Below are 15,036 nucleotides of genomic sequence, written 5' to 3' on the forward strand. Positions count from 1 at the left end.
TGCTGCTGTGCATGTAAACTTCATCTGCGCATGTGCTGTTCATCACTCAGTCTTAGTTTGTTTGACAGCATGTGTACATCAGAGGCATTGTGTGTGTTATGTGTGCTTTGAGTTTTGTTTGCGTCTGTGTGTTTGCAGGCATGTGGGCCAGCCTGCGCTCCAGCAGCAAGCTCAGCCAGCACACATCCACAGCGGATGTGGGTGCCAGACTCGCGGGGAAGGATTTGGCTCCCCCTGCAGGGAGTAACAGTCTACAGGCTCAGCTGCTCAAACAGCAAGCTGCCCTCTACATCTTTGGTGAAAAGTCGCATTTGAGGGTAAGAGATGGAGTTTGCTGTGTTTGAAGTTTTTTCACCTGAGCATATGGTAATGAAATGTGTGTAGGGCCTCAGAGTAGACTCCTCTCTCAACTGTGAGCTGGTGCCAGTGGACTTTGCAGACACGAGGCAAGTGAAAAGCTCCTTTAAGAAGCTGCTGAGGGCCTGCGCTCCCAGTGTCACCTCTTCTGACTCTGAGGACTCTTTCCTCAAAGCTTTGGAGGACTCTGAATGGATCCTGCAGGTGACAAAGCCCACATACAAACCAGTAGAATATTTTATCAGCGTGTACAATACGTTGCATTGTGCCATTGTACATTGGTCAAGCATTTATCATGATTGACCCTTAGCATACCTTGGTTGAGCTTGATTGTATGTGTCTAATAGGAACACATGCTTCATGCTTGATGGTTAAATAGTGACTGAACCCTATTTAAAGTAACAAAGCAAAGTTTCCAAGTGATTTACTGCTAAGATAAATTGCTCATATGGCTTTTTTTGTCACAGCTTCACAAGATTCTGCAGCTGGCTCTCATTCTGGTGGAGCTCCTGGACAGCGGCTCATCTGTGCTGCTCAGTTTGGAAGATGGCTGGGACATCACCACGCAAGTAAGAACATTGCACAAATACTTTTTTTTCCTCTGAAATAAGCCGACAAGACACACAGATTCAGAGGGAGAGCATTTCCATCATACGTTCTCAAAGTTGGAAAATTGGCATGTTGAGAAACCAAAACAGACATCGTGCCATTCCTCTAAACCAGCAGAGAACATCTCACATGGTTGCCCTTTCAATGCCAAGTGTGTTACTTTTCTTAACACCCACCATTAAGGTTTCAGAGCAAATTTGTTTTGACCCAGTTAACCTCCATTTTGTTTGTGTGATAATTGAAATCAATAGCGAGCACCACAAAACACCATGAAACTTTCAAGTTTTTCAACATTTTAACATGTTTGTCACATACAGGTAAGTACTAACTTAATCACAGTTTATACGAGATGTAAAAACACTCTTAACTTTGGTGATGCAGGTGTATTGCATGCACGTGGCACAAATGCTAATTTTTAATATGAATTGTCACCTAAGTGGAAAAAGAAGATAACCACTGTAAAACATAAAAACAACAAAACTTTGATTGTGCACATGATGATGCTAGTCCTTTTTTCGGACATGACTCTGCTTACTTTGTGTAACTTCTGGTGTATATTATTCTAATCCCAAGTGTTGCAACAAAGCAAAACACAGTTATTCTTTTAATGGTCAGTTTTGTGCAATATACTGACATTGCATGCATGACAGTGAGGCATATTTTTCCTACATTCAATTTTGAAGCTCCCACCATATTTGGAATGCATGAAAGGGAAGACAGTGGCTATTTCAAAGAAACGTTAGCAGTAATAGTTTATTTATGTAGCGCTCTGCTTTTTCTGAGAATCCCAATCCCAAACAGAGCACACAAGTCCCCCAAAAACCCTGCATAATAACATTAAGAGTCAAAATATGATTACAAGATATCAAGGGTCTGACTTCACTTAAAATGGGCCTTCTATAAATCATGAATGGGTGTTCTCTGCCCATCTTCCAGTTGATTGTGTCATTTCTGAATTAATGCCGTGATGGACTATGAGAAGGCTTGAGGAGTTCCAAAGCATGTTAACAGTTAGGGTCCTGTCAGTATCTTCATCATGCTCATTAGTCATGTTTTTTATGTTGTGCACATATTTGTGTTGTGAGACTATGTGTGTTCATAAATGTGTTTATAAGGTGTCTAAAGTCCTGGGCTGCCGTTTAAAGCACAATTTGCGGGTGCCTGCTGCCAGGCACGTGTTGAGCCCGAGGCACTCTCTATCCACGGACAAATGGCAATATCTCGCCTGGTCCTGATCAGGTTTGCACAGGCAAATGGCGTCCATATGCGCTGGCTGCTGTCCACAGGCCATAGACACCCAGCAGACAGGAAACACAGCTTTCTTTCCTGCCTCTTTTTTTGTGTCTGTTGTCTAACCCTCTGCCTCCTTTCTCTTTCCCTGCTTTTCCTCTCAAACATCTTCTCCATGTCCTGTAGTCTGTAATCTAAGTGCCTCATATCTGCCGGGGCGCCATCGCCTTTCTCCACCACTCAGGGTTGGATGTTCTATAAAGCCCACAGGCAAGACATGAACTCTTTTCTTCCCCACTCATTCCATCCATGTCAGGGCTCATTATTAGCGTTGGAGGTGACAAGAGCAGGAAGGCCCGCCAAACATATTGCATGTGTGGGCAAGTGGAGTAAGCCTGCATTTAACTAGACTGTTATATAAGTGTTATTGATAGCAGATGACTAGTTTGACATAAGGGTCAGCTTCAAAGGGTGATGTATGTACTGTATTCGTGTATGACACACATGTTGCGCTGCTTTGTGTGTTCTGTAGGCAGGGACACCTATTTTTGTCTACTGTAAAATGCTTAAACAGCGTACAAGTGGTGCTTGGGTCCGGATGGAATAGTGAAAGCCGGAACCTAAAAAAAATAATAATAATAATAAATAATAATAAAAACATAAAATTTAAATGAACTCCTAAGTCACTCACACTATACACAGAATACATGCAGGAAATATAAAATGGAGTTATAAAAAGATTAAATACAGTAATTAAATGAAACAGTAATAAAAATATAACAGCTCCTTACTTTTATCCCTGTGGTTGTCTTGCATGATTTTCAACCGTTCTATTCTACTATACTCTGCTATTCTACCGTTTAAAATATTGTCCAAGACTACTCTGGAAGAATAACCTCCTCTTCTCCCAGATTTTGTAATGCCATGATCCCTCCAGCATTCAGTAGGGGTGTCACAAAAACTTGTGTCATGAGATCTTGCGAGATAAAAAACGTGACATTTTTACTAAATAAACTGTCTCACGATAATAAATACATTAATCACACAGTAATTGAAAATTAATTTGATAACTTTGCCATATGGAGATGTGTTTTCCTCATCTCTCACCTCCAAACAGGTAGGAAGAGGGTTCACTCCGTGCATTGCTTCAGCACCTAGACGCTTCATACGCTTCATACATATATTCCACGGCAAACAGAGTGAGACCTATTGTCAGTTATACAGTCGTTTTGTCTCTGTGGGACGAGGCAGAGCCGTTGGGGAGAACACTGACACACAGCAAAAGAGTGGAGCTTCATGAGGATCAAGTGAGGGAAAAAGATGGTTGCAAGCTAAAAGCCACAGCCTCCATGTGGGAATATTAATGAGAAAGATGAACCCATCAACACGAAGTATGCCTAATTTATTGGAAAGTAGTAACAACATAAAAGGCAACAAAAATAATTTGCCCACCTCAAACATACTGTATGCACTTGACTTGACCCCGTTTTCACATCTGGGAAAGAAACTACACATCGAGATGCAGAGCCTTCGTCCCGACAGTCAACACTTACTGAGACATTTGGTTGACAAAGTAAATACAAACGGAGCAGCGCAAAATGGTGTCATCACAAAAGAAATGCTGCTCTTTAATACAGTTGAAAACCCAGCATTTCAAGAAATGCTGCAAAACGTTTGGCAGACAATACGACTTGCCTGTGAGAAAATAGACATCAAAAACGGCAATTCCACAACTTTACAACATATCAAAAGAAATATAGCATTATTATATTGTTATTATATATCATCACAACATTGTTTAGTTGTTCTCAAAAAATGTTGACAATAATATAATTTAGCGTCAATTTTCTGGGACAATAAACATTTAAAAATGCACCTGCATTGTTTTGTGACCCGGTTAAATAAAAAGGTTTGTTGTCTAGTCATATTTTTTCATTGTACTTTTCTTAAAATTAATGTTAAAGTCTCGTCTCATCTCGTTCTTGTGGACCCAATCTCGTGCATCATCTTGTCTCGTGTCTCGTGACACCCCGAGCATTCAGTAATCTTTATCCTTAATAATGGTCGCGACAGTCAAGCAATTGGAACAAAAAGATTGGACAATATTGGTGGGCGTGTCTCCACTCTCATTGTGAGCTTTTTATGATGTTTGTTTTCACTTCCATGACGATGGCTTTCCTTTTCCTTGGCGCACTGCCGCTTGAGAGACATAATTTGTCCAAAAAGTTGACCAACAAGCGATGTTCTTCCTCATTGTGGCACACACTGTATCTTTCTGCCCACACTGCATTCTTATGCTGCGTGTGACACGTATTCTCCCGCCAGCGCGCACTGTAACTAGTTCCTGAGAGAGTTTAGTGTTAACAGACCAAAAGTTTTTCATTAATTTATGGTAGCATGTTCGTAACCAAAAAATGTTGTAACACAACGGCGTAAACTTTGGACCACATGTATTTACAATTAAATATTTCAGTTGTTTTTTAACTTGATACTTACAGTGGCATTAATTAGTATTAGTAACATGTCTGTAACACTGACAAGTTATGGCCATGAAGAGTTTGGTGTAGACACGCTGACTGAAAATAAGAGAATGTCATTGAAATATAAATAAAATATACTGAAGAATTAATTCATTGAAACTGTGATTTTTTTTTTATTAAACAAGCACTTTACAAATCTTAATTCTGATAATGTACTTTTTTTTATGCGCAGATGTCACATTTGTACATTTGTAAATTTACAGATGCCCAAAATGCAGGTCACCAACTACTCAGTTGTCAGCATTGAGTTGCAAAAACAGAAATAAACAATAATTAAGAAGATATTACATTACGGTACAGTAGTTCTGTTTGTTTGGATTGACCTTTTCCCATCTTTAATAGTAGGTGTGTGTATGTAAGTCATCAATTCTATATTTGGATGACATCAGGCTTATATTGTCATTTAATACGCCACGGATTTTCAAAGCGTGAGGTGGGCCTCCCCTGGGAGACTTCAGGGGAGTCATAGCAGCCTGAGAAAAATGAGAAACTTTTTTTTTTTTCCAGGCATATTAATTGATTTTTAGTTTCTCTGGTGAGAGAATAAACATTGCGGGGTGAGCGGACCAGAAACGCACACAAACCACCACAAAATATACTCCAAAAAATCTATTTTTCAGGGGGTGAGGGAGGCCGGAGCAGTATTATTTTGGCTGGGAGGAGGCTTACTGTGGCACACCTGGGAAAACCCCTCCCGTGTCCGTTTACCCTGTAGTTGCAATCACAAATATCATATTGCTTTACATCCACATCTGGAAGAGGCCTCATTTTGATAAGAGGATATCTGATTCAATGCGTTTTTTTGCTTTATGCTGCCATGACCCATATCCAAATTTGGCCAGTTGGAAGCAAATTGTGTCACTTGAACCATGTATTTTAAAGCCAATCATTCAATCTTTTCCTTCTTTTGCGCAGGTGGTGTCTTTGGTGCAGCTGCTGAGCGATCCCTTCTACCGCACTCTGGAGGGCTTTCAGGTGCTGCTAGAGAAGGAGTGGCTCTCCTTCGGCCACAAGTTCAGCCAACGGAGCAACCTGAGTCCCAGCAGTCAGGGAAGCGGCTTTACACCCATCTTTCTGCAGTTCCTGGACTGCGTGCACCAGGTGAGGCTATAACATCTCATTCTCCACTCCCAAGGGTGCTCACACATCTTTGCTCTTCACTTTGACTTTTCTTTTTATCCACTTCCTGAATTCATTGTTCATATCTTGTACATGAGCTCATCACATTCCCGAGGACAGAAGAGGTGTAAGGGTGAAGAAGGCGAAAAGCGCAGAATCGTACATTTGCTTTAGTTTTGTACTTTGAATTCCCAAGGTTGAATGTGTGATGTCAGCAGCGTATTGCACCAGCGAGGCTGCAGCCCAGATGGTGCGTGAACCCAGTGATCGGCATAGAACTGTCTGTGCTTGCGTGTTTCAGCATCCCTTCACATTTGGAGCAACACGTGAAAAATGCTGTTTGGGGGATTGAGAGGAAGAATTGTGTGGGGTTTTTTGGAGGGGGGCGTTACCAGTGAAGTGCAAACACATGAGGTTCACACAAAAATTTACTTTTGACAATATTGTGTATTTGTGTGCACACTGAATCCTGTGTACTTACATCAACACATAGTTTCTTCATTTGTCTTCTAAAAGTGTAGTTTTGGCAGTTGATACGGGTGGGAGGGATGGTGGGGGGGGACAGGCGTTCAGAAATGAGCTGAAAATAGAAGTGCCTCATCTCCAAAACAGCTGTTGTTTTGCTAGTGGACCCAGGTGACCTCAAATATCTGATGGCCACATAACACCACTAGGATGCCCTCTGGCTTTGAATCATGTAGTGATGGCCCAGTTTGCTGCCACAAGACCTCCACCACCACCACCACTTGATCTATCCTGTTTCTAATTGGTCATTAAGACCTTGGCATAACGGCACTGGGCTGCTGACTAACTGCCTTTGTCCATTTATGTGTGTGCTTTTAGATTTTGATGCAGCATCCCTTGGAGTTTGAGTTTAATCAGTACTATCTGAAGTTCCTGGCCTATCACCACATCTCCAACCGCTTCAAGAACTTCCTTTTGGACTCCGACTATGAGCGTTTTGAACACGGTTGGTGTTCTTTACCAAACCAGCAGGGATTTTTTTTCATTCCTGTTTATTTTTAAATGGACACAGTGTTACTACCACTGGCTGCATGCTGGCTTTTGTCACATCATGGATCTCTACATTCATTTCAAGTTATCTGCACACATCGTTCTCATTCACACTCCTCAGTCAGATAATAAATCCCTCTGAAATTCCATCTTTTAAAGACAACTAAAGCAGTCTGCAGGAGCAAAAATTCTTATTGCTTAAAAGTGTCTTCTATTATTCTTTGGCAGGCTTGTTGTTTGAGGATAAGGGTGACAAGCAGGCGAAGAGAGGCATCTGTATCTGGGAGTGCATCAACAGGATGCACCGGAGGAGTCCAATCTTCTTCAACTATCTGTACAGCGCATCAGAGAGCCAAGTGAGTATCTTTGTCCTTACAAACGAGTGTTTGAGCCTGACTTGACATGATCTGCTCTATTTAAATAATTTGGCTCTGCACACTCTGCTTCATGTGCCACAACACTAACATACTCAGAATAACAACAACAAATGAATAATTCTATAATTTATTTTCATGATACTAAGGCTGCAACTAATGGTTATTTTCTCAGTCGATCAATGTGAAGCTTGTTGTTTTGATTAATCGTGTAATCAGTTAGGTCCTAGAAGGACCAAACCAATATGAAGCAAACAAACAGTTACTGGTTTGGTCCACTACATATCGGACAAGAGGCATAAATGTTGGTCATTGTTTTCCCCAAGTCAAAGCTGATGTGTGTGAACATCTTGTTTTGCCTCAAACACAAAGATAATAAGTCTGCTTTAATGGACGACGAAGGAAATTTAAAAATATTTACATTTAAGAGGCTTAAATCAGAGGATGTTTACATTTTTAAATAAAAGGTGATTAATTAAATACCAAAATAATTTTATTAATCAGAAAGTAGATTCATCACAGATTGATTCAGTCTGGACAAATTATGGAATTTTGAAATGTCAAATCCATAGGAACACTGTGATTTATATTCTTAGCACTGGCTTACTAACAAGTAAACACCTGCAAGTGCTTCAATACTTATTTTTTGTAACAATTTTTAATCCTGCAGACCATCCTGAAGCCCTCAGTTGGCATCCCCAGCCTAAATAAGTGGGACTTCTTCACGGATGAGACACTGTCGACGGGGCCGTGTTACGACTGGAGGTTGATGGCGGTGAGGGCGGACTGCTCGGAGGAGCCTCAGACCATCTCCAACAGCAAGAGGAGGATCGTGTGGCCTTGTTACAGCAGCGTGACCCGAGCTCAGCCGGACGCCATCACCAAGCTGCTCTCTGTAAGACCTCCTTGCATAAAACATCAAACTTTGTGTCTCATCAGCCGCGTTTTTAATCATCACGGCTTGTTTTTACCTTCCACAGGACATGGAGAAGCTGGAGGGAGAGGTGAACCAGACCTCCGAGACATGGCAAACCACTCTGGACAGAGTCTGTCTCAGCGTCCAGGAAGACATCAAACAAGAAGGAATTGTAAGTATCAGTGACCTGAAACCTTTTTTTCCACTTGAGGACACATTTCCAGTAAAACTGCAGCAGCTAGGTCACATCACATGCTTACACTTGTTGCTAAGCAGCATTCATTGGATATAATCATTTCAAGATTGGCATAAACCTGTCTCACTCAATGTTATTTCCTTGGCAAGTTGGGACAGAGAGCTCCATTGACCCACATAGCAGGGAAATGACAAGGGGAGTGAGCAGGAACACAGCCATAGCTGGACTAAGGCACAATAACAATATATTTCTCCTCAAATGTTTTTTTTTCCCCACTGCTTATTTGTCCCGTTTTGTATCAGCAGCTCGGCAAGCAGTCGCTGTCTATTTCCGGGCTCATTCCCACGTCCAGCCTGCAGGCGCTCCATCGGCGCTCCATGCTGCACCTGCCAGACAGCAGGCTGGCTGAAGACCACAGCACAGCCACATCCAACGGAATCAACCGCCGCGCTGCTACACTTTACAACCAGTTCACCCCCAAGAGCGAGGAGAACAGGTGGGTTGTGAACACCCCTCCCCCCCAGTCTGAGCTTCACAGTTGATTTACTCACAGACGGTGCAGGGAGGCTCTTAAGTCAGCGCTGAGGAATGCTGCGTGTTATGATGGTGGCCATCGGCTGTTAAAATGTGCAAAGTACAATCTCTTGCCACTGATATGTGGATGTTTCGCTCCCAATCACAAGAACACAGATGAACAGATGAACGTTTATGTCCACTGATGGAATGCTAATGTGGCGCTTGAGGCTTTCAAGATAGAGTATCTGTATTTCATTGAGTTTGCATGATGCATTGTCCATAAATCATAGAATCCTCTTTTGTCTCAAATCCACAACCCAAGCTTCACACCCATCCTCAGTGAGGCCACTTGTTTGTGACTCTGTGAAGGACTGTGTTAGAACACTCAGGTTTGAATGTAACTTTCCAAAGAACATGTGTGAAAAGAATCAAGTAGCACTGCCTAGCTGGGGCCCATTGCACCAAAGTAGGATTCAGACATCCAGGATAAATGGCTGAGCTGAGTTCAACCAATCCAAAACAAGATCGTCTGTGCTTAATTGGTTTCACTAAAACCAAACCAGGACGAGCAGACAAGGAATTAATCAAGCCAGGTGAAACCAACCCCCGGATCAGTGCGTGCACGCAGCTTCCTTAAACAGACCCCGCTGTCGATCAGAGTCACCGATTCATCACGGCTACGAGAGTGGCGTACTTTTCCCCTGACGGAAGCGGAAATCCTCATGGAGGCTTACGAGGAGGTAAAAGAGCCAATAAAAAAAGAAAGGTAGCACCGCCACTGTCGTAAAACTATGAGAGAAAGCACGGCAAAGTATTGCAGACGTGTTCTGTAATACTTTGTGTTTAAGGAGTGCACAAATACACGCTCGCTGCTGAAACCACCATAATTCAAATCCAAATAGTTAATTCATTTTATGTTTGTTGCTTGTTTAACAAGTCAGGAGCAGTGGTGTGCAGTAATATCTATGAAGTCCTTATTGCTTTATGAGCACATCGCCATTACTTGTAGCTTCAACAGCGGGTGTACAGATGCTGCTCAATAAATTAGAATATGTCCAAAAAGATGATTTATTTCAGTAATTTCATTCAAAAAGTGACATTTGTGATATACGTTCATTACACACAGACATTACAAATGTTTATTTCTTTTAATTTTGATGATTAGAACTGAAAACTAATGAAAATCTCAAATTCAGTTTCTCAGAAAATTAGAATAGTACTTATAGCATATTAACCCCCCCCCCCCCCCCCCCCCCCCAAAAAAAAAGGATTTTAGAAATGTTGGCCAACTGAAAAGTATGAACATGTACAGCACTCAATACTTGGTGGGGGTTCCTTTTGCCTGAAATGCTGCAGCAATACGGCGTGGCATGGAGGCGATCAGTCTGTGGCACTCCTCAGGTGTTATGAGAGCCCAGGTTGCTCTCATCGTGGCCTTCAGCTCTCGTTCATTGTTGGGTCTGGCGTATCGCAATTTCCTTTTGACAATTGAGGTCAGGCGAGTTTACTGGCCACTTAAGGACGGGGATACCATGGTCCTTAAACCAGGTACTGGTAGTTTTGGCACTGTTGCAGATGCCAAGTCTTGTTGGAAAATGAAATCTGCATCTCCATAAAGTCTGTCAGCAGCAGGAAGCATGAAGTGCTCTAAAATTTCCTGGCTGCACTGATCCTGGACCTCAGAAAACACAGTGGACCAACACCAGCCGATGACCATCACTGACTGTGGAAACTTGACACTGGACCTCAAGCAACATGGATTCTGTGCCTCTCCTCTCTTCCTCCGGACTCTGGGACTTCCACAGTCAGTTTTAGAGCACTTCATGCTGACCAAGTTTCCACAGTGATGGCGGGGGCATGATGGAGCCTATCCCAAAGGGCCCCTGGACTCTCAAAATGCCAGGAACAGGATGTATCGCACGCAGTGTGGTCCAGCTCGGTTTACTGTATGTTAGCATACAATGCTACATGCTAAGAGTGTCTGCGTCCACCTGCAGGTCGTACGAGGGCATCCTGTACAAACGTGGAGCGCTGCTGAAAGGTTGGAAGCCTCGCTGGTTTGTGCTAGACATCACCAAGCACCAGGTGAGGGAGCCAGCCTGTACGTGGCATCAGTGGGTGGTGTCAGCGGGAGTTTATCACCTGGCTGTTGTGTGGACAGATGAGGTACTACGACACTGGCGAGGACACCAACTGCCGAGGTCACATCGAGCTGGCAGAAGTGGAGTCTGTGATTACTGGGGCGCCGACAATTGGAGCACCCAAACACATCAGTGAAAAGGCTTTCTTTGATGTAAGTGATGGCATGTTTGTAACCCACATTAGTGCATGTGAAGCCGCTATTCTCACCTCATCATAAATCCATGGATCGTCCGTATCGGAGTAAGAACCCTGTTGATTTTGAATATCCATCACAATGGCTAACACAGCTGAGGTCAACATACTTGGAAAAGAGGCGTGTGTCTCAATACAGTATGTTGTAAATGGGTTTTTTTTTTAGTTGAAGACCAGCAAGAGGGTATACAACTTCTGTGCATCGGACGCGGCCAGTGCTCAGCTGTGGATGGACAAGATCCAGAGCTGCATCTCTGACGCCTGAGAGCCGCGTCGCCAGAAGGTCAGGCGAGGTTATCAACGTCATACGAGGAACAACAAAGGCGGCATCGGAGAGTTGACAGTGTCTCAACTCTGCTTCTCTTCCTAGGGACCAGCAAGGACCCAGAAAGTGGCTGCTAGCGGAGGAACAACACACTCATGTCTGCACTGCACTTCTCTTCTCTTAACACTCATAAGCAATATGACACTGAGAGGTTGTATTTTATATGTTACTGCTGCTTCACGTGTGGACCAGCAAACCAACTCAGAGATGTTTAATACTAATAGTTTGCACTTGGAGCTCCAAACGTATGCACTCTCTAAGCAGACAGTGAGACGGAAGGCATTTTTATTATTAGCTTCTTTGTGACCTTTCCTCCTGCCGGGTCACACGTTCAATTCCAAAAGACACAATTTGCACAGCCAGTTTAAAAAGTTACCTTACGTTATTCTATTTAAATGCTTGCTCTATTTTCTATGTTGAATGTCCATCAGGCCTAACGAGTATGTCTCATGTATTGTAAATTATTTTTTTATCACGTGTTTGTGTAAATAGTGTTTGTTTCGTGACCTTTTCTAACCTTCCTGAAGTGACTAATAAGTGTTTTTAAAAGTTACTTGTGCGAATACCCGAGTGGCCTGTTCCTGTTTGTCAACATGACTTTCCATGTGTGTTGTTTTTAAGGGCTTTTATTCAAGAAACAAAACAAATATGTCCGTGATGCAGCTTTTACACACAAAAAAGAAAATGAAACTATTCAAAGATATCTGAGGCTTTTTTTTGTTGTTACTGTATCTTTGTGCCATGTTTCTGTGCCAACACTAATTTCTATGGAAATAAATCAGACATACTTGAAAGCGACTTTGTGTTGTTACACATTGACGTGTCGCAAGTGGGTTTTTGTAGCTGACACCCGTAAAAGTCAAGTCATGAATAATCTATAACAATAAAAGACCACTTTTATAATCACAGACATGCTTCTAGCATTAAATGAGGGTGCAACTTTATTTTGGTGACTTTATTTAACTACATTAGAGAGTCAAAATATTAGAAATTGCTGTGGATAAAATGCGGTGCAGTTCTACACCGCTGCAACTTTGTACAGGTAGATTTTTATGGGAAAGTTAGCTTTTTAAAATAGTACATTTTTAGCATTAACAACTTCCAGGAGAGAGGTTCAGTTGTTGAGAAGGATCAGGGCGCCCAAGAAAGTCCAACGAGCGTCAGGATTGTCTCCAAAAGTTGATTTAGCTGCGAGATCAGGGTACCACCAATGCAGCGCTTGCTCAGGAATGCTAGGAGGCAGGTGTGAGTGCATCTGCTCGCACAGTGAGGTGAAGATGGCCTGGTGTCAAGAAGGGCAGCAAAAAAGCCACTTCTCTCCAAGAAAAACATTAAGGACAAACCGGTATTGGCAAAAGGTACTTGGATTGGCCTCCTGAAGACTGGAGTAAAGTCATTGTTTCTGATGAACCCCTTTTCCTTTGTTTGGGGCATCTGCAAAAAAGCTTGTCCGGTGAAGAAAAGGTGAGGGCTGCCATCAGTCTTGTGTCATGCCGGCAGTAAAGCATCCTGAAATCATTCATGTGTGGGGTTGCGTCTCAGCCAAGGGAGTGGTCGCACTCTCAATTTTTCCTAAGAACACAGCCATGAATCATCCTAGAGACACTTCTCCCAACCATCCAAGAACTCTGGTGACAAACCACGCTTCTTCTCGCGTGATGGAGCAGCTTGCCATAAGGCAAAAGTGATAACTAACTGGCTCGGGGAATAAAATTGACATTTTGGGTCCATGGCCAGGACACTCAGACCTTAGTCCGTTAAGAGGACTTCTAGGCACTTGGACAAACAAAAACCTGTAAATTCTGACAAACTCCCAGCATTGTCTATGCAAGAATGGGCTGTCATCAGTCAGGTTGTGGCCCACAAGTGAATTGACAGCATGTCATGGTGAATTGAAAAAGAAGGGTCAACACTGCAAATATTAACTCTTTGCATAAACTTAATGTAACTGTCAATAAAAGCCTTCGACACGTATGAAATGCTTGTAATTATACCTCAATATATCATAGTAACATCGAATAAAAACATTCTGAAACACTGAAGAAGCAAACTTTGTGAAAACCAATACTTGTGTCATTCTCCAAAGTGTGTATTATTTTGTAATTATTACTATTATCAATTTTAAACTTATAAGAAGATAGTTTGTTCATGTCCAACATGAGATAATATATATATTTTATTGTTTTAAGACAGCATTCATTCCTATTAATTCTCATTCAAATAAAGAAGTGTTTAATTTGATTTTTTTTTCTAAAATTTTCCAGCTAAACTTCTAGAAAGGTTCTGGAACTTTCCATCTTGCTTGGAAGGCCAGCAGGTGCAGAGTAAACACACAACATGTGGAATCCCTCTCCAGATTTGGCCTCCTCCATGAATCATCTGTGACCGTGAAAGTGCTGCAGCAGGATGTTCCCCCGGCAGATTTTGGTAATGAGGTTAGACAAGCACACATTCATTCTCTTATGTAACCACAATGTGAAGAATGAGGCAAATATTTAAGCAACAACCAAGGCAACTTTAAGTTAAGTCTGCTTTCGGGACCCCTGAAGTAGGCATAGGGACCCACAGGAACGTCTGTGACCCTCAAGATGATGTCAGCTTCTTGATGTGTTTCTGTTGTTGTTGTTGCTGTGAAGCACTGGCCTGTGAGGTCACCATCCAAACACACATCTGCCAGATATTTGTACAATCCTGAAGAATGTTTGAGTGAGGAGATGTTGCATGAGGATTCCAAATGAATTCGTTCTGGACTGACAATTTTTTTTTTTTTTTCAGAAGCAACTGGCGATGTTGTCCACTTTGGAATGCTGAGATATTGTGAAAGTTGGCGATGGAGAAAGAAGGAAGAGGCGCCATATTTGTTTGGTTTTTAAAGTGTGAGGCGCGCCTTTCCTGGGGTACACCAGAGCATTCCAGGCGGAAGACATTTGAAAGCTTGCGTTGAGTAGAAAACGACAGAAAACGTCATCGAAAGGTGTAGTTACACCTTAAACCCACCAGATAGCGACAAAAACGTTGAGGTTCTGTGCTCATCCGAGCGGTCTGCTCATCTTGGAGAGGGGCCAACAATATTAGAATTTGACGACCACGTCAAATTCTCATATTGCATCAACGACCAGCGATGGTCATAGGTCCTTATTTGGTGTATTTATGTTAATTAAACTTTCGCCACTTTGAGGAAGAACATCTTTTGGTCTGTAAAGTGTGTATTTTTACCAAAAAAAAAAAATATACCAAAGCAAACCAAACACTTTCTCTAGAACTTAACGGCAGGTGGCTTCCTTATTAGCATAAGACAGTACAACAATTAATGTGACCTGTAATTCGTTGTACTATTGTAACGTTTACACTGACGCTATTAAAGTCACGAGGAGGTGACTGACCAACAAGCTTTGTATTGCAAAGAAATATGGCAAAGAAATAATGGCTCCTGTCGGCTGTAGCCAAGGACAGTGGAGTTACGATGGGACTGGTAATTTTCCGCAAATGAATGGAACAGAGTGTAG

General features: G+C 42.3%; 1 protein-coding gene across 7 annotated transcripts in view; it reads left to right on the top strand.

The window, feature by feature from the left end:
- sbf2 (SET binding factor 2) overlaps positions 1 to 12,343 on the top strand; it is a 107,299-nt gene extending 94,956 nt beyond the window's left edge. For 5 of the 7 annotated variants that reach the window (XM_054769839.1, XM_054769844.1, XM_054769842.1 and 2 more), the window contains 13 exons: positions 139 to 317; positions 385 to 561; positions 825 to 926; positions 5,652 to 5,837; positions 6,699 to 6,825; positions 7,098 to 7,225; positions 7,914 to 8,138; positions 8,224 to 8,331; positions 8,658 to 8,851; positions 10,869 to 10,956; positions 11,033 to 11,164; positions 11,372 to 11,488; positions 11,576 to 12,343. In XM_054769839.1, the coding sequence (XP_054625814.1) occupies positions 139 to 317; positions 385 to 561; positions 825 to 926; positions 5,652 to 5,837; positions 6,699 to 6,825; positions 7,098 to 7,225; positions 7,914 to 8,138; positions 8,224 to 8,331; positions 8,658 to 8,851; positions 10,869 to 10,956; positions 11,033 to 11,164; positions 11,372 to 11,470 (1,745 nt within the window). In that variant the 3' untranslated portion in view covers positions 11,471 to 11,488; positions 11,576 to 12,343. The remainder of the gene's footprint in view (positions 1 to 138; positions 318 to 384; positions 562 to 824; positions 927 to 5,651; positions 5,838 to 6,698; positions 6,826 to 7,097; positions 7,226 to 7,913; positions 8,139 to 8,223; positions 8,332 to 8,657; positions 8,852 to 10,868; positions 10,957 to 11,032; positions 11,165 to 11,371; positions 11,489 to 11,575) is intronic. The other 2 variants (XM_054769841.1, XM_054769843.1) reach the window with 1 other exon arrangement.
- Positions 12,344 to 15,036: the final 2,693 nt, after the last annotated feature.

This window comes from Dunckerocampus dactyliophorus, chromosome 3 (genome assembly GCF_027744805.1).
Source record: "Dunckerocampus dactyliophorus isolate RoL2022-P2 chromosome 3, RoL_Ddac_1.1, whole genome shotgun sequence".
Classification (NCBI taxonomy): Eukaryota; Metazoa; Chordata; class Actinopteri; order Syngnathiformes; family Syngnathidae; genus Dunckerocampus; species Dunckerocampus dactyliophorus.